The sequence below is a fragment of the Musa acuminata genome, chromosome BXJ3-11 (assembly GCF_036884655.1).
Source record: "Musa acuminata AAA Group cultivar baxijiao chromosome BXJ3-11, Cavendish_Baxijiao_AAA, whole genome shotgun sequence".
Classification (NCBI taxonomy): Eukaryota; Viridiplantae; Streptophyta; class Magnoliopsida; order Zingiberales; family Musaceae; genus Musa; species Musa acuminata.
The window spans coordinates 28,306,532-28,326,363 of record NC_088359.1 but is presented as its reverse complement, the minus strand read 5'-3'; the positions used below and the strand labels follow the sequence as shown (position 1 = coordinate 28,326,363).

General features: G+C 41.3%; 2 protein-coding genes and 1 pseudogene across 4 annotated transcripts; 1 reads left to right on the top strand and 2 right to left on the bottom strand.

Moving 5' to 3' along the window:
• Nucleotides 1-258: 258 nt before the first annotated feature.
• Nucleotides 259-4,417, bottom strand: LOC135652965 (probable ethylene response sensor 1; annotated as a pseudogene).
• Nucleotides 4,418-8,141: 3,724 nt separating this feature from the next.
• LOC103971759 (probable polygalacturonase) lies at nt 8,142-12,014 on the top strand. The gene is made up of 6 exons (XM_009385870.3): nt 8,142-8,663; nt 9,534-9,848; nt 10,174-10,294; nt 10,400-10,574; nt 10,667-10,737; nt 11,011-12,014. The coding sequence occupies exons 1-6, from the start codon at nt 8,652-8,654 to the stop codon at nt 11,670-11,672; spliced, it is 1,356 nt and encodes a 451-aa protein (XP_009384145.1). The 5' UTR covers nt 8,142-8,651; the 3' UTR covers nt 11,673-12,014.
• Nucleotides 12,015-13,115: 1,101 nt separating this feature from the next.
• Nucleotides 13,116-18,795, bottom strand: LOC135652823 (kinesin-like protein KIN-14P). Of its 3 annotated transcripts, none has more exons than XM_065174090.1 (19): nt 18,448-18,795; nt 17,897-18,063; nt 17,656-17,799; nt 17,223-17,480; nt 17,070-17,141; nt 16,928-16,996; nt 16,594-16,689; nt 16,366-16,500; nt 16,200-16,281; nt 16,007-16,102; nt 15,769-15,942; nt 15,585-15,691; nt 15,289-15,467; nt 14,933-15,094; nt 14,610-14,863; nt 14,363-14,526; nt 14,104-14,256; nt 13,565-13,908; nt 13,116-13,404 (listed from the first exon to the last, which is right to left on the bottom strand). In XM_065174090.1, the coding sequence occupies exons 1-19, from the start codon at nt 18,548-18,550 to the stop codon at nt 13,263-13,265; spliced, it is 2,901 nt and encodes a 966-aa protein (XP_065030162.1). In that variant the 5' UTR covers nt 18,551-18,795; the 3' UTR covers nt 13,116-13,262. The 3 variants fall into 3 exon arrangements, with proteins under 3 accessions (XP_065030162.1, XP_065030161.1, XP_065030163.1); XM_065174089.1 differs by having other exon boundaries at nt 13,117-13,404; nt 13,565-13,935; XM_065174091.1 differs by lacking the exon at nt 13,116-13,404 and having other exon boundaries at nt 13,745-13,927.
• Between the last annotated feature and the right edge of the window lie 1,037 nt (nt 18,796-19,832).

Here is a 19,832-nt window from a genome sequence, read left to right as displayed (position 1 = left end):
GTATAAATAGGAAACAGACATGTTAATACATTCAAGCTTTTTCACTTCTTCAATAAAGCTTTTTCACGACTAGCATACTGTAGCACTGGGAAAAAGAAGCAAACGATAAAAAACCATAGCGGTGATTCAGAAAGATTCTAAAAAACAGAAAGAAAATGTTCAGAGATATCATTCCATGACAAAAGATCAACCACTTGCATCTCCTGAAAAGGGAGCCTCGTATCAATCTCACATAGATGGAAGTGGAAACAACAAATATTAATCCACACCAACTGATTTCAACTTACTATCAGCAAATGGAGGGGCCAATGCCGGCCTACTTATACAAAGTTAATGGTGGTCATCAATCAGGTGGCAGATTAAACCACATCGCTCAACACCAAAATGATACACATTCATTGCTTTAAACCATCACAAAATTGGTTTCTTCAATCAAAACATCCAGCAAGAGAGCCATTTACACTTCTTCGATAATATTCAGAGCCATTTAAACTTATCACAAATCCAAGGTTCTGTGATGAATGTAGCCGTGCAACCCTTCCCCATACCTTCAGATCGTGCCAATGGAAACAGTCATTGAAAAATCCAATCACAAAGAATTGTGCCAGCAGAAATTGTTATTGGAGAAAACTAATCACAAAGAATTATCAACCTAAAATCCATGTAGATCATTTCATTTATACACATATATCTAGTTTTGGGTATGAGCTCTCTTTCATAGAGATCAAGACACCAAACCAAAAGCAATGTACTACATGCATCAAATTGTTCTTTCAGTTGTCTTATATAGCCAATGTATGCTCGATCTGCAACACTTAGAGAATGACAAACTGGTTAATCAATCAGTGCAGCAACCCTGAAAGCCCATTATATTTTTTTAACCAAATTATTTCCATTACATTAAACTATGTATAAGATGCTCCAAGACAAACTCAAACTTGAGACCTATCAAATTGCAACAATGTGCTAACCACTATGGGAATCCATTGTTGCAACTAATGAGAAATGTGATCATTTTATCCATGGTTGGTTCTTATCGGTCCGAACCAGTGTACCGACCAGCTATCAGTATGATACGTATCGAATTATATTGAACCATACTAAGCATACCGACATATAACACATGGGGATGTACCAATGTACCACCCATATTGGTCTCCTATCGGATTGGTATATACTGTCTGTACCGAGTGGTACATTGTCGTATGATGAATATTGATTTTATCAACATTTTGTTATATCAATCCAATTGACTCCTTGGCATAATAAAAGTATCAGCAAATTAGAGCCACCAAAGGATTGCTGCTAATGAGAACTAGTAAATTTTTTTGTCAACTCACCTGCACAAACAAATAGAAATGCTCATCACTGGCAGTTTGAGGGTCTTTTGAAAAATCTGGTTTGGCAACAAATGCTGTGATCGATACATGGCCCTCCTTTGCAAACTTAACAGCATTGCCAGCAACATTTAGTATGGTTTGCATAAGCTGTTTTTCGTCACCAATGACACATGATGGCAAGTCTGGTGCCAATGTCAGAGAGAAGAGAGGTTCTTTACAGCGGCTATTGGTTTCATCAAATTAGTAACCTGCAAATTAATGTGACAATTTTCATCAACTATAGAAGAATAACCATGAAATTTGAAATAATATTAGAGAAGGAAAACACATATACTGACCTCTCTAAAAATGGTATGAAGCTTGAAGGCTGCAATCTCTAACTCAAAGCTCCCATGATGCAAAACCTCATTGATAACTGCTGCTAGTAGATTACTACAACTTAACATGGTTTCTACCATCGACTGTTGCTCAGGAGTTAACTCAGTTTCCAGAAGCAGAGATGAAAGAGCAATTGTTGCATGCATCGAAGTCCACATTTCATGGGTCATGACAGTTTGGAAATCATTGCGAGCATTAATTGCTGTTTCAGCCTCCTGACAAGCTGAATCAAGAGCAACATTTTGCTCTAAAAGTAAGTCACATGCCCGCATCGACTCTTCCAAAATGGCAGCATGTGAAAGTGCAACTGCTACCTGGATGGTCACGAAATCCAAAAGGAAATAAGGAAATACAGCTCAATATAAACACCAACAATATGAAGGCAATGGGATTGGAAGAGAATTTGACAACACAAGTTATACCAAAATTAATCAGAAGCCATAAAATCACATTCCAAAATGGTGCTAGATCATTTCAGGAACATCACATTAGCTCACGGGATCATTTCAGTCAGCCATGCAAGTCACCACTATAACTCACAGTGACAGTTGACACTGCCAACAAGCCATATAGAGTGGCTTCATACAGTCCAGAGAAGGGATAAAACTGTTATGCATGATTGTTAGTAAAATACACCAGTTGCTACAGATAATTAACTTCTCTCTTTCAAAACACATCAAGATTTTTAAGCTATCGGTCAATATGGGTGTTTCATTGTTTCTTTTAGGCTTAAAAAGTAACTAAACTAGGCTTTAATATCAATTACATTTTTTAAGATCTTTTAAGAAATGTCATAGAATTAATTACCACTATCTGCAAGTATTATTGCTTTTGCTTCGGAGCACATATCACGGATATATGAAAAAGGAATAAATTTGCTCAGAGTAAATTCAGATACCACAAGACAAACAATGACAGATGCCAACATGAACAGAAAACAAAACTAGCAACCTTCATAACTGCATTGCAAAACTTAGAAACGCCACATCTCTGAAAATTCACCTGGAGTTCATTCAAAGAATAGGATATCTATAGAAACATTTTCATAATTTGTAAAATCTAAATGAAGATAAGAAAAAGCATAGAAAGTGTATGCTAGAAAAAAATAGTTACTTGGTCAGCAACTGCCTCAATAAGCTCCATCTCATGTACATGCCATTTTCTCGTGCTCTGTGAAGGGAGCATTAGAACCATAATAGCATAGCTTTTTAGAGAAAGCTCAGGCCAATAATTTACTGGGAAATTTGAAAGATGTAAGAGTGGAACTCGAACAGCAACAACTTCTGGCGCCACATATCTTCCGGTTAGATGTTGAGTCCTTGCTAATGGACTCGTAGGTGGAATAATTATTGCACCATTATTACTGAGGACTTGATTGATGACAGGAAGGTCGGTGCACACAACAGATCCAAGGGACATTTGGTGGTGCAAAGTATGTGAAAGTTGAAGATTAATCCCGTTCCTTGATGGCATCCAAAATGCACAATCTTCCAAATCCAATGTCCTCCCTAGTTCAATAAATGTAGTCTTCAATATTGTGTGCCTGTCAAGCGTGCTTCTGATTTCATGTGTAAGCATCCTGACATGACGCTCTGTTTCTTCTTGGGCTCGTAAAACACCAATCTCCCTGTCAAGTTCCTCAGCTTTATTCTTCAGAAACAATTCCCTTGTCTTCACACTTAACAATTCAGGAATTATGTGAACAAGCATCAAAGCCGTTGCACATGATACCACAGCCGTTGAAATTTTTGCAACAGTCATTAGCAATGCAACTGTTCGTGAATACATGGTGAAAGTCCACAGACTTATCATATGTGTTGACCCACAAAGAACAATGAAGGCGCCAAACTGTATCAACACCCATCTGTACGGGAAGAACGAAGACTTCTTCACAAAATAAATGAGCTCAAGTGGAATGGAGAAATAGGCAAAGGCTATTAAGAAGTCTGATGTGTACTGATACTTTACTAGGAGTTCGTCAGCATGCCACTGCGGCTCGATGCAGTCACACCACTCCATCTCGGAGCAACTACAGATACCAGAATACAACTACATTATTCTGAAACATCAGAACAAAGCTGAGATTTCGAGTTCAAAGTGCAAAATAGCAAAATTAAAATCAACCAAAGAACAAGCGGACCGAGATAACAAATAGGTAGATAAGAACATGGAATTCGCTAAAAGTGACCTATAGACGAACTCTCTCGGACTCCTAAACCATGCCAAACACCAGTTGCTTACTAAACTACGAAAGATTAAAAAAATGGTTTTCTTTTCACTTCTCTTCTTTGAGGGAGACGTTATTATCAAATTGCAATTCCACTACAAACAGCATATTCTACTGATTTCGATAGAACCACCCGAGTGAAGCACAGACCTCAACTTACAGAAGACAATAACCTAAAAAATGGATTTTCCCCCTTTTTTCGCGCTCGTCTCAACTTTCTTTCCTCACATTCCAATATAGCCCAAGAACCAAATCGATCACCAGAAAATACGGATTTCGATCAGAATCGGACAACTTTCGCGATTGATACCTGAAGCCGCGCACAAAAGAAAGCGTCGCTCGGGAAATGAAAGGCACAGAAGGACAACCACGAATCGTCGTAGCCTCCAGCAGGAGGGAAGACGGAGGAGAACAAGAGGGAAACAAGCCTCTCCCGATGGTCTGAGAGCCACGCTCTCAATCGCCGCAGCTATTTAACGAGCTCATAAGCGAGTTAGTTGCCTCGAGTCGGTTTGGCCGCAGATATAAGTTTATCCGTGAAGACATCTCCGCCGTTGGATTCCAAAAACACGCATCTCAAATCAATTTCCAGCGGTGGCATAGAACTTTTAACCGTGGTAGAGCCCACCGTAGTCCGCAGAGGAACGGACGAATAACAGAAACAACAACATCCTCTTTCCGAGCAAAACACCGGGCGGTTTGTCAAGAGGCGTTGAGCCGAACAAACTCAGACAGGATCCAGGATAACCGACCCCTGGCGAACGTCCAAGCAAGGCAGAAGTATCGCTATCGTTCCGGCGGGACCCGCCGAGATGTGGTGGGATCACCTGTATCCTGTCTTGGCCCTTTCTTAGTCGCAGATGACGTCGCTGAATACGTAGCGTGCGAACCGTCCGACAAGTGAAACGCCCTCTTGCTTATCATGGCAGGCCGGCGGGACTCTTTAAAGGTGGGACCCACAGACGTCTGAGTGGGTCTAGTTTCCCTGCACCGTGTCTGGGATCGTCCCTCCTTCGTCGCTGGTGACGTCGGTGATTGCGTGCGCCGAGTGGATCGCTGTGGCTCGTCAACTCACGGCAGAACGTGACTGGGTCGGTTTACCCCGTACCCTGTCTCGGATGAGTTCCTGCGCTGTAGCTGACGTCGGTGCTTACCGACGCCGCGCCATCCCACGGTTTCCGAGGCGTGTCTCCTCCCGGCTGCGTGCGGTCGTGAGAGTGGGTGCGATCACCCGCGTCAAGAACTACCGGTTTCGACTGCGCACATACCAAACCATCGCTCACGAAACCTTTACATCCATCTTACGTGGGTCCATCACGACCGACTACGTGACAGCCGAGGTGGATCTTTTTATATTGTTGAAGTTATCCTTTGATATACGCATATGTTATGTCAGTCAATTATAATATGACATACTCATTTGATACCCATGTAGAATAATATTCGAAGTGGTTTACGTTGAATAGATTTATCTATAATTATTAATTTATATTTATGTTATTTGGTATTAAATATAATTATTTTATGGAGTCAACTCATCATGGGTCATACAGATTTAACTCTTTGACTATAATAATCGTTCAATAGCTGAATAATTTATAACATACTATGAGCATTATGATGCAGGGGATATTCCATTATTACCATGTGATCAACACAATAACACAATATTGCTTTAGATGTTACAATTTCAATCATAATACAAATTGTACAGTGCTATATGATCATATTTAATATAAAAGAAGATACATAATCATATTAAACTAAGAGCTTGAGTGTAACGGTTCTAAATCATACTATAAAATAACTCTTAGATATGCCCTCCAAGTTAGACTCTCTCTAAGTGAACTTAGCATTTAGTTGAAACCATCGACTCGAAAGCTAAATTAAGCAAAGAATTTTGTTAGAATGCCCCAACATAGTTTTGTAGGGTTTAGTGTAACTCTAAATTGGATGATCTTAAAGCCTCTTAACACCACCTCACATTGAGATGAATAAAAAGTAGAATCTCAATTGATTCGGAATCCACGTCTTCCTAATATAACCATATGTGCTTTAATATAACTTATAGATTAATAAAAGTTAAAAGAGTTATAATAAAATTAATTATTGATGAGAAAAAATATCGTTGATGTTGTGGTATACTTGAAGTGGTTCGAATCCATAAGGTTGTTCAAGGTGAAAACATTGAGTGTTGAAGATGCCTCTTACACAAAGACTGAAATTAAGAAAGGTTTCCCTACCTAGTCCTTTCGACACCCAAATTAATGTGGGTAGTTTGCTATTAGAAGATGGTAGAGATATTAAGTTAATATTATTGCATCGAATGAGTCTTTGTTAGAAATGTCTTCGTTGTAGTCTTTATACAATTAGGATCCCAATCGAACTTTACTTCTGAGATCTGTCGTGAGTCTTTAGACTAAACTTAATTTTTAATACGTTAGAGAATCACAATATATCATGGCAATATATATAATTTCTTATTTAAAATAAATAAAAGCTTAACATGCATATCATTGTAATTAATCACCATTAGTTATGATTAATTTATTGTTCCACAAAAAAATCACCTATATTATTGCCTTTAGAAACACATTAATATATTCCAAATATTACTGATATATTTGATATATCATATTTTCACATAGTTCATTAACTCAAAAAGAAAAATCGTAATTAAAGTTTTTCTTGAATTTTTAAAATGGATCTCAATTTTTTGAAGAGATATGCACACTCACTGCATCAAAATCTGTGACAATTAATATGCAATTTCTAATGTATCCAAGGATATATGAAAAGTATTTCCTTATATTAATATCCAATACACTCTAAATGTTACTCAAAACTCATTAATTAGGAAGAGTATGGTATTAAGCCTTTGTAGGATTAGATGCCTTAACTCGGTGTATTGATGGGATCCACCGCTCGAATGATTCGAATATTCCGACTACGACTCGAATCTTAAACGACGATTCTCCCGCGGCAAGGCGCTCGCGGGCCGCGCAATAGGACTCGGGCGGATCATCAGATCTTGACGCAAATCTCAAAGCTTGAAGAGGGCTTACGTGTCGAAATCTCGTGTGGGGTCGGAGGAAGAGGGCTCAGCCGACGTGTCTCTTGCTGCCATGCGCCCGCGCGATCGGACTCGTGTCTTCAACCGTTCCACGAACCCCTTGGATCAGATCATTGTGCGAATCTCAAAGCTCCTCAAAACCGACGGGTACGAGCAAGAGAGTGGTGGGGAACACATCGGTCCCCCCTCCCTCTCGCCAATCCCCGGCCGCTGCTGGTGAGCCCCACCCGCCACCACGTATTACGTGTCGAAATCTCGTGTGGGGTTGGAGGAAGAACGGTTCAGGCGACGAGTCTTACGCAGCGATGTGACCGGGCAATCGGCCTCCGCTCGGATCAGATCTATGTGAGAATCACAAAGCTCCTCAAGACCGACGGATGGGCGTAAGAGAGCGGTGGGGCACACCTCGTCTGCCCCTGCGTCCTCGGGCCCCAGTGGAAGAAGCGACAAAAGTAAATATCCCGGCTCCTCCCGCCACCCTCTCCCCGTCTCGCCCCTCCTCCCGCCAATCACCGGCCCGATACCAGCGGACTCCTCCCAGCACCGAGTCCTACGTGTCGAATTCTCATGGTGGGTACGAACCCGAGGGCGTCGTGTTTCCGAGGAGGAAGACGAGTGATCGAGGCCAGCCTGGCTTCGGCGGGCATGATTGAGGGCCGGGCCCCACCGCCTACCCTGGCAACCCACATGGGACACGCAGCCCCATGCCATGGCATTGCGCTCCCCGCTGCGGGCCCCACACGAATATATATATATATATATGTATACATAAATATAATTTTCTTGTGGTACTTTTACGCCAAATTCCTCCCCAAAGGGTAAGAAATATTGTTCTCATGTACAGTAAACAACCACTGAACATACGAATTTACTGATTGGATCTGTGGGTGGAGAGAGAGAGAGAGAGAGAGAGAGAGGAGAGGAGTGGGCCCCGCGGAGGTAACACCAACGCTGCCGTCTCTTTAACACCACCGTGGGATCGAAAGGGTAGTAGCGACGGAAAAATACGTGCCAAATGGATTCCAGAGGTGTCAGCATGGGGAGGGGAAGGCCAGCGTGTTACTACTCCCCTCCTATTATTCTTTGCTGTGATGCCGTATTAGAAATGTCAGACGCATCATGTGTGGACTAGTGACTATTGCTCGGTGTGGCATACGGCCGTGTCCCCCCTCCCCGGCTGGTTTTCCCTCTGTCTATTTCGCCCCTTTTTTTCTTCCTTCAATTTCTTTCATGTTTTCCTGCTTCGCTAAAATTGTACCTTCCTTTTCCCCCCTTGAGACGTATTTGTCCGAGCATCCAAGGAAAGGTTAAGAAGGTAATGCGAGCACGCCGACCCCCAGGCATACCCGCTCGTCCGCGTCGGCCTTCGTCTCGGAGGGCTTTTTGGGGGCTCGGAGTTCTCGGGTGGATGTAGGAATAATTGTGTTACTATTATTGTTTTTTTCCTAGTATAAACAGGACAGCGTCTGGTTTTTGTGCTTCTCCTCTTCCTCCTCGTTTCCTCCTCTCCTCTCTCTTCTTCCGCGGTCGTTCTCCTGCCTCTTTCTCCTCCTGCTACGTCTTGTATTCCCCAGTCCTATTCGCCTGGGAATTCCCTGCTCCGCTTTTCGTCGCCCCTTCTTCCGAGGGGCTCATGAAGAGGCTAGTAAGTACGTTTGCTTGTATATTTCCTTGTGATGTTTGTCAAAGGAACTGCCTTTCTTGTTTCTTAAGAACTTGGGATTATTGGATTCGTGTAAAAATTTGATCTTGTTCGTTTCCGAGTTCCTCTTTTTTTTGTTTTTTTTTGTTTTTTTTTCTGTTGGGTGTCGTTTGCTATGCTTTTGTCGGATGTTCTTCCTTGTGCGATCTGGGTTGTGGAGATTCGACCCAATTAAAAGTGTTTTCTGAACACGGTTATATTTATAATTGGTTGTTGGAACTCTGATTCGGTTCGACCACTTGTCCATTTGCCACTGGCGATGTGATCATCGATTCATATAGATGTGCGCATCGGCCCCCTTGTTTTAATTAGAGATCCATTTTGATCATTTATGTTTCCCCTTTTTTAGTTCTTTTACGTGTTTGCTATTGTTGGGTATCACTTTAGGTTAATGGTTGTGTATCATTTGATTCAGAATAGGATTTGGTGTTAATTTAAGGAAATGCAGTGGTGTGATCTTTACGATGACATTTGTCATTGTTATACCCATCGATTTTATTTGTTAGGTCTCATGTCAATCAGGAAACGTTTAAAGTCTTGTGTTGGTAATTTTAGCATAAGAGATCTTAGATGTCTGCATGATCGATATTTTGGAACGGATTTCCCTTAATTCATTGCCAGAAAAGCTTCCATTTTCCCCATTCCACCTAATCAGCATTGGAGGTTCCAAGTGAAGGGAACGTTTGATGTGGGCTTCGATACAAGCTTCCGTTTTCTGTTTGGCCTTTAGGTCGATGTGGAAGCAATGTGGATACCGATGAAGCTATGTCAAGTGCTAATCACCTGTGTTATTATATTGCCTGTTCTCTGCAGGTCGTCGTGCTTTTACTTTTAGCGGTTGCAGTTGCTGTCGAAGTCGAGGAAAGGGGTGATGGGTATTGTAAACTCAAGAATGGCTTGACACCAAGACCACACAGTGTCACCATTACAGAGTTTGGGGCTGTGGGGGATGGAGTCACCTTGAATACAGTTGCCTTTCAAAATGCTGTTTTCTATGTGCGGTCGTTCGCCGACAAGGGTGGTGCTCAGCTGTATGTTCCTAAGGGGAGATGGCTGACAGGAAGTTTCAATCTTACCAGTCATCTCACTTTGTTCCTGGATGAAGATGCAGTTATAATTGGCAGTCAGGTCTTGATCATAGTACATAAGCCCATATGTCTTCATGTTTATTAATGTCTATCATGAACTGCTGTACTACATCTATTTATTATCAGATAAAGAAATTATAATGGGGCTGGATTTTGAAAACGATCGGTGAACATTAAATTAAGTTAGCTGTCATTCAATGTTTTAGAAATTACACAATTTCTTCTGTGGAGTTTTCAAATTGTTGATACCCATGAGAAGATTAGATGGAATGGAATGAGAAGTCCAAGTTTCTTTTATTAATGCTGAAAATTTTCTACTTGCTACGGTTAGAAAACTAATAACCCCTTCTTTTTCTTTATTTTAGGATGCATCTCAATGGCCTACTGTCGAGCCTTTGCCCTCTTATGGTCAAGGGATAGACCTTCCGGGTGAAAGGCATCGCAGCTTGATAAACGGATACAACTTGACGGATGTAGTGATAACAGGCATGCTTCTTTAACATTTCGGCAGATCGATTTCATGCTCTTTCTATGATTGCAAGTTCCATAGCATTTCTTTGTATACCATGCTGAGATTGGTTTGTGGAACAGGAAATAATGGGATTATTGACGGGCAGGGATCTGTCTGGTGGGAGTGGTTTCGTACCCACACCTTGAACTACAGCCGTCCTCATCTTCTTGAGTTTGTGAGTTCTTGTGACATTGTGATTTCAAATTTAACTTTCTTGAATCCCCCAGCATGGAGTATCCATCCAGTCTATTCCAGGTGCGTGCTAAAACTATTTGTTTAGTCTTGTGAAGAAATATTGAGAATTTGGACAACTGCAAATATCTTTTTTTTTTCCCTCTGTGATGCAGCAATGTAACTGTCCAGAATATAGTTATTCAGGCTTCATCTGATTCCCCATATACAAATGGTGTAGTACCAGGTAAGAGTCAAAATGTAGTGTTTTTATGATTTCCTCCCTGTTTTATCGTTGCTTTTAGCACACAAAATTTCTTGAATGATCTGATTCAAGTTCCGTTATAAAGATTCAGATATGTTCCTACAGTTTCTATTATTGTTTTATGGTAATTATTTTTATTCTACGCTGTCCTAAAGCAAATAAGCAAAAGCTTGGTCCTGGTCCATGATAATGACATAAAATTAGGGGCAACAACTATCATTCCAAATCTTCATCTAAATTTTCTGCTTGACTCAGATTCATGCTCAAGTTTCTGCATCGAAGATTGCAGCATCAGTGTTGGACATGATGCCATTGCTGTCAAGAGTGGTTGGGACAACTATGGTATCTCTTTCGGCAGGCCTTCCTCAAATATTCAGATCAATAATGTCCATCTGCAGACATCTCTTGGTTCGGCACTTGCTTTTGGCAGTGAGATGTCCGGTGGTATCTCAGATATACATGTTAAGCACCTTCATGTCCATGATTCTTTCACTGGCATAATATTCAAGACCACTCGGGGACGAGGCGGCTTCATTAAGGATATCGTCATTTCAGATGTGGAAATGGAAAATGTTCATGAAGCATTTCGTTTCACGGGTCAATGTGGGGCACATCCTGATGACCAATATGATCCGGATGCTCTGCCGACAATCAAGCAGGTGACCATAAAAAATGTGATTGGAACCAACATCTCCCGTGCTGGAGTCCTCTCAGGAATTGATCAAGATCCCTTCACTGCCATCTGTCTTGCCAACATCAGTTTGTCTATCACCTCAGACCTCTCTAATTCTTGGACTTGTTCCAATGTCTCTGGATTCTCGGAATCAGTCTTTCCCCAACCATGCTCTGATCTGAGCTTGAATTCCTCTCTCTTCTGCTTCTCCCTTGAGAACTTCAGTGGTCTCGCGCAAGTCTAGCAAAATCTTTTTGCATGTGATTATCATTCATTTATTCCCCTCTGTACAATCGAGAATCCTGAGCTCACCAATATCCTTGCCAAATTCTTTCCAATAAATCCCCACAAAAGTATCTTTTCCTCCATGATCGAATCATTGCATACTTCTTTCCTCAGTTGTATTGCACCACCCCCGATCGAGAAGAAAATCTGCATCAGCGATGACAATGTGTTTGCTTGTACAGCTAGATTTCTTCATTCAAAGCCTGTAAGAAAAATTTTTGCTAGTTGTCGAAGTTCAAATGTTTGATTGATACTGTAATATGTCATTACTCTATTTAATCACGATTACTAGTTTGTATTCCATATGTGTTCATGGTATTAAAATGAGAAAGCTGGTTCCCAGATCAAAGTGGGAGTTAGAATACCCTTTTATTGCAGTGACTGTCTGGTGTCTCCTCTTTGGGCTACCTGCTTGTGTTGTAAGTTGTGTGCACTACCCTACCATGATGAGCTCCACCACTGCAGTATGATTGCTGGAAAAGGAGAAAGCCAACAGATATAGATTTATATGAGCAAAAGAAGAATCAAAACCAACTTTGTGCTTCTTTCAGACACTTGGGAAGAGTGAGCTCAAACCCTGGCAAGAAAAGCCCTACAGTTTGTAGTTTCTTATACAGCTTGGGATGTTTTGATTGCTGAAACAAAGAGTGCAGCACATGATTATGATGTAGTCTCCACTTCAAAGTGTGTTGGTGCTCCTATGCTTGCACCAAAGTGAGGTCTTCATTTGCTTTTGCAGCCAATGATCAAACATAGCTCATCATTGGTGGCTTTTGCTTTAGAACTTTTTCTAATCTTTTGGAAACTGTTGTTCTCCTAGATCTGAACTTCTTCTTCTTAACTAATGACCTTTTGATCTTTATTGATGTAGTTGGATGCCTGATCTTTTTTCACATACTCCAACAAAAAGATATCTAGATGCTCCATGGACATCCTACTTGTATGTGATTGAAATGGAACATTGATAATGAGACAACCTGCAACTTGATGAATAATAAATTGTTGTATAATGCTGCTGATTTTGTCAAAGAGGCATGGTGGTGGAGTAGGTATCAGCAATCATATCCTTATAATGATTGCTGCTCTCAGCCTTTTATTTTGCACTTGTCCTATCTACACAGCCATGGGAAGTTGGTCTAATAGGGCTTGTAATAGTGACCAGGTCTGTTTTGAAGTTTTGTGGCTCTTTCGATCAGTCGAGGGATCTTACTCATGCCTCGTCCTCGTGTTGGGGTTCAGAGAGAGGAGAGTCGGGAGTTGACCATCGACTCTCTTGATCCTCTTGATGCTCAAGTTAGAGAACGAAGGAATGTCGAGAGTTGACCATCAACTCCCTTAATCCTCTTGATGCTCAAGTTAGAGAATCATGCCAGAAAGGACGAACCCGATAACTTGCTATACAGATCATGAAGCTATCATCATCAATAAACACATTCACAAAAGAAGCAGAGTATACATCTTGATTGTATCTTTTTTCACAAAAGAAACAACTTTCATTCCCTTTGTAATTACAAACCAAGAAATCTCCAGCCATTCTTCGTCTATCACTCTACTTTCCACTTTTCCCAATAGGCCTTCGTTTTCCGTCGGCGCTGCCAGAGAGTAACTGTCTGTTGGAGCGGTTTACCGTTTGGCCTGGTGTATTTGATAGCTTACTCGATGGAGATGGCATCTGCGTTCGGCTTGGTGCCCTGAATTCGGATGAAGAAAGGGTTAGAAACATATTTTCTCAAGTGTTCAAATCAAAGATGAGCTTTGATCCTAGTTATATTTGTTAGGGGATCAAATAGAAGGCCAGCCAGTCTTTATGTTCAAGAAAAATTGTGCGCAAATTTATGGCTACAGGATTACCTTGTCTCGGAACTCTTCACTGGACCTGACTGAGGCCGCTTGATCTTTGATCCACCATTGACAGCATTGCTGTTGCTTTTAGGAAGATTGTACTGCGATAGCATGTCTTGCTCTGAGGAATCACTTGTTGCAAAATCCAAATCATCTGAATCATCAGTTGCGATGGAGTTGGCCCAACTTCTGTGATGATCCCCGTAGACTCTCATCACATCGGGAACATATCCCTGGTAAAATGAGTCTGGCATATGCAGGTTATCTCCTTCCCAGCCCCTGAGGGAGTCCTCTGGCCAAGGAGAAGAATCAGATGCTCTTAAAAGGTCTTGGAGATCAATCTCTACCCTTTCCTGCATCATTGCTGAACAGCTGAGCACCTAAAATGTTAAGAAACAAGAGTTGGGAAATCAAATATGTAACCTGACAAAATCATTACCCGAATGCAAATCTATATATTTGCATGCTAAGAAATCATTTCTGAATATGTAGCACAAGGGACACCGATAAACTTCCTATTAGAAATAATATAAAGAAGGTATCTCTACCTCTATGTTGCCAAAATCCTCCATCGTCTGCATCTGGTTTGGATGTGCAGGAGATGTTGCACCAGATTTTAGCCTGTATATATCAGGACTAGACATTGTGCTTTGGATCTGCTCACCCTCTTTCTTAGCTAATGCTGCTTTAAGACTAGCTACCTAAAGCAGAATGAAACATGGTCATCCTACTGAGATAATCAGGAAGGAAAGCAAGTCACATGTGAAGTTAGAAAAAACAGCAACTCAAGAATGAAGGGAATAGCACCTGCTGCCTGAGCTCCTTGACTTCCCCACTTTCTTTGTTTACCTGAGCTGCACCAAGCTCAACTGACGCAACCCGTTCAGCAAATTTGAGCGTGCTTAGAGTCTCACTTATTGCATCTGCCTCAGGGCTTATGTGGACAAACATCAATGTTTTAGCTTGCCCTCCTGAGAAAAATGAGAATAGCATACAATGACTCATGGAGAGATAAAGTGCATGTAGAACTCAGTCAATTGTGTTTAATTCTTACCTAGAGAGTCTTGTAGTAGTTGTGTAAGTTTGCTATTCCTGTAAGGGATATGTGAACTCTTTTGAGCAAGGGCAGATATTACATCTCCTAAAGCTGATAGCGATTTGTTGATATGTTGTGCTTCCTTTAGCCTGTCTCCTTTAGCTTCAGATTTATTGACTCTCTCACTACCTGCCAAATCAACTAGATGCATACAGCCTCTAAGAACAGCCCCAGATGCCAAATCTCTTCCTTGAACATGAATAGTCAGGCAACTGCAAACAAAAATCCATTAGCCTGACACGATGAAAGCCAAAACACATCCATTCAAAACGTAACCAGACCTGTGAGAACGACTGCTACGGTCATTCATCGCAGTTGCACTAACAGCACGATTCTTCTGACCAACGTTCATTAATTCAATAACCTCTGTTGTTGATGTGACAGGAACCAAGTTTGCATTAGGCACAGCAAGTCCTTTCTGAGAACTATTATGAATATCTAATGTATTGACGAGTAAAGGTACTCAAAATATATAAAACAAAATAGAACAAAAAACTAAAAAGAACTGAAGAATAATACGAGCAAGATCATCTAATGTATTGACGAGTAAAGGTACTCGAAATATATAAAACAGAATAGAACAAACAACTAAAAAGAACTGAAGAATAATAAGAGCAAGATCTTCACAAAAGGATATCTTTTCTGGGGACCATCATTGGTAAGGAGATCCCTAACTTGCTCATTATATATCTCAATCATCTGAACAGCAATTTCATAACAAAATGTCTCCTTCCTCTGCTTTGAGATATGAAACAAGTCATTTAATGCTCTGTAGTTTACTCCAAAACTCTCTTCTGTAAGTTCTTTTGGTCCACTCTGCATAAAAAAATTAAGAACCAAATAATTAAAAAAAGTCTTGATTCGTTTCCATGGATAGATAATCGTGAGCTGAATTTAAATTTTCCAAAATGAATTTTCATGTCAATGATGTACCATTGTATAGGTTTTCCCTGCTCCAGTTTGTCCATATGCAAAGATGCAGACATTGTAACCATCGAGAACAGAACGAATCAAAGGCTGCATGTCAGAGAAAACCTCCTCTGCATTGATGAAAGGGGATTAGTTCATTGCTTTGTTAGAAAATTCTGAATGTACTCAAATATAGAGCCTTGAACACCTTGAGTGGCAAACGGGCCAAAGACTTTGTTGAAGCTGAAAGACTTATGTCCTTTCCCATATTTTGAAGGGGTGATAATCATAATATTTCCATCGTCAATATGACCAACAGTGCTCATACTACTTGATTGTCTAGGTAAGAAAGGCCTCACACGGCAGTACACCCTAATGTTTCCTGATAGTGAACAAAAGAAATTAGTGGAAGCATTAATTTTGCATATAATTAACTAGAATATCACCTTTAAGATCCTGCACTTGATTGTATAACTTTCTGTTTTCCTCGAGAACTTTATGATATCCTGAAGCTGCTTGAGCAAGGACTTGCATATGCTTCCCTAAAATGACAAGAACAACGGCCTTCAGAGTATGTCTAACAGTTCCTCATGGTTAACAATTTCTTATCATCCCCAACTGATCATTTAACTATCTCACCAAGATTACTAAATTCCTGGGCATGTTGAGTTGTCATCAACTCCATACCAGCTCTAGTTGTTTGAAGTGCACCTTTCAGTTCCTACAGAGAACATCAACCACCATCAACACAGCTTGATAAACCCAGCCATCATGCAAATCCTTAAAAAAAATCAGAAGAGAATACCTGTATTTCTCTTTTTTGTCTATCAAAAAGTAAGTGTTGCTTCAGGAGCTTTTCTTTTGATGTTTCTGCATCCTTCAAGCTCATACTAAAATCCTCATCTTTTGAGCTTGGGAAAGAATTCTCTGTCTTCGCCGTCTAAACCACAGTACAGTGTTTTAGACAAGAGTTTAATGGGAACCACTTAAATTTGATAAGTGTGACTTTAATAAGAATGTGTGGGTCTAGTACCTCTTTTTCACAACAAATGGATGAAATTTCTGTTGAATTTTTTGCTTTGCAGAAGGATTTTGTTCCATCAGTTAGATCCTTCGTAGTTGTTTTCACCTATCAAGCATTGCGGTATCATTTGAAGCGGTTTAAAAAAATTTAACAGTAGCAAAAATAATATACATTAAGGTGCATAAAAAGGAAGAAAATCAAGCAGGCTTCAGAAGGATAACATGCTGGATGATTTTGTCACAGGTGACAATCAGAATAACAAATCATGTGAAAGATAACGACATAAGCAGTCCTGTTCAGATGAATGGAGCAGCGTGTCAATAATAAAAGTACCAGGGCCTACCTGCTCGTTTTGGCTTGCAATTCGGCGCTCAAATTCTTGCATTACTCTGCCTAACATTGACTCCACAATCTGCATAAATGCAATAACAATTCCAGCCTCATCCGCACTACATACAGTTAATTGTCATAACGAATTAACTTACCACTGGGACTTCTTCAGGCTTCTTATCTGATAGGATGGCACGCAGAAGCATGTTCAGAGACTGTGATGTCGTCTGTGGACAATATCATGCTGGTGTGTTAGCTAATGCAGATACCCGATTTGTTCAACAAATTATGACATTCAGCTTACCTACCATTTCAGTGGATTGTATCGAGAAATTGACACCCACGTTCTGCTCCACCGATACGCCATCCTGGGTTTTCTCAGTTGATTGGCTTCTAGAAAGGGAATTCATGAAAGGTTCTGAGTTCCTCCTTACAAAATACTTGCCAGAGTTGGAAGGCTTCAGAATCCCACCATACTTGCAGGAACCATTTCTGCCCATTTGTTTATTCTCACCATAGGATTTAAGAGCCAAAACACAATTCACAACCCTGGAGCCTTTACCACCCTGCCCTCCAACCCATGAAAAAGGAAGAAGAAGAAGAAGATAACATGTCAAAAAAATTTTAAATTAGTGATACTTTAAATCTCAGAAATTTAGGATTTCCACTTCTAATTCATAACTTAAATGAAAGGAAAAAAGAAACTGAGAAGAGCTTATCAAACAAACAAAAAATCCGCACCCCTTCTAAATCGGACGCCTCAAATGTTGGGAGGCCCAACTCTTCCATGGAGACGAGGAAGTTCCTCAAATTCTCAAAGTACTGATATGCTGACAGAGCAGCACCGTCTGGGAGGAGAGCCGAATCCGCAGGAGCTTCCACCACCTGGAATGAGAGTCAAGAGATGACATCATGCAACACTGAAGCGATGGTATCAAACAAGAAAGAAAGAATCCAGCGCGTGCCTGCAAGAAAAGCTAACCTTGGGGACAGCACCAGGTTGAACCTTGTTGAGTGCATTACAAAGAACAATCCCATTTCGCAGCCCAAGCCGGAATTCCTCCTCTGTGGGCTCTTCCGGCAAATCTCTCGCCCCATTAACCCCCACCATCTTCCTCAGCCATTCGGCTGCCTCGTACCTTCTCAACGCTGCCATAGCAAAACAGAACCAGAGACTTCTATTCATGATTCCGAGCAATCCTAATCAATACTTTTGAGCTTTGGGACTAAAAATATCGAGAAATCTAACAGACTAATGATCTTTATAAACAAAAGCCAACAATAAACTCCTCCGCGATTTCTCTATTGCGTTCCAACTAATACAACACAAGAAATACGTGTAACAGAAGAACTAAAAATCGACGATAAAGAAACCCCAAGAGAATGATGATCAAGACGGCACCATCCAGGAATCATCGGAATAAAAAGAAGCCATTTTTTCTGGCCTGTGTCGAGGACAGAACATTCGAAAAGACGATAAAGAATCGATTATGAGGAAATACACTAGAAATTATGGGCAGTAAATCAAATCACCTGCTTGCACCTCCTTCCTAGAGGCCAGATCAATGTCGCCCGTCCGTGTCTCATGCGGCTTCAGCACGTCCTCCGCCACCACCGACAAGGAATCCGACGCCATTACCCTCGGCCAACGACCGCCCCCAATCCAAGAACAGAAAGCCCAGGGTGGAGCCCTCGAGAATTCACCAATTCCCCGCCGATTTCACCCCCGGCCAACACCCCAAATGCGACTGCTGCTGCGTCTCCTTCAGCCTGCTCTCCTCGGCCACGAGGTGGGGGAAGAAGGGAGACGACAGGGAGAACTTTGCGTCCCTTCTCTATTTCCCTTTCTTTCTCCTCGGTCCTTTCCGAGCCCTCCTTCCTCGCCGCAGGTTGGGATGAAATGAAGCGAAAGACAGACTGTGTGTGGGGTGTATTAATAGGGTGAACGGACGCGTAGATCACACAATTCTTCCCCGTTTGCTTTAATTATCGTGCCATGCGTCGATTTCGCTGCACCAACGAGAACGGTTGTCCCGATGGCGGAACGACGTGTGCCCAATAGGCGTGCACCCTTTTGGCACGCACCGCCTACGTGGCAGAGCCTCCTCTAACCAAGCGGGAAAGATGTAGTGTTTGACGTGATATCGAAGGGAAGATGACGTCATCGGGCATGGTTTATTATGGATGACTTGAGATGAAGGGGAGAGAGAAGGGTGGGGAAGCGCATCAACGTCGAATCCATCGACGTCTGTTGGGGGTTTGCTTTGGTGTCTCGCTTTGTGGGAGACCGCGTAGGACGCGACTCGCCGAGTCGTGTGGTGTTTGGTTGCTTTCGTCACGTGCCATGCGCATGATTTCACCCACCCCAGCCCAACTGACTTCAACGTTCGGGCAAGTTCAAACTTGAGGCTCGGTTTTATCCGAACCACCCTGGCTCCGCCCGAGGAGCGTGACTCGGTCCCTTAGGTGGGGCCCGGGAACTACCTGCCTCGGCCGGCACAGAGATGGAGGGAAGGAAGACACGTGTCGGGCCGCCTTTTGGTTGTCGGAGAGTGAAGTGGGAAGCATAGATTCTTTCTTGATTCCCCCTTGTGTTATATTTCTTTTCAATAATATATATATATATATGATTTTTTAGCTTGTTTAGTAGAAAATATTTTGGTGACTCACCTAACTAAGGTGGAATAGTTAAAGTTTCGTTCTATAAATTTTATTATCTAAATATTCATCTAGTGATGTATTAAATATATATTTTTTTAAAAATTAAGAGTTCAAAATTTCGATCGATAGGTTTTATATGAAGCGTCGATATGACTAAGTAAATAATAAAAATGGACTTGAAATAAGGATAACATTGGCTAGCTTAATTGATAAGTAAGAAAATAAAGACTGTGATGGTGAAATTAATGATACATTAG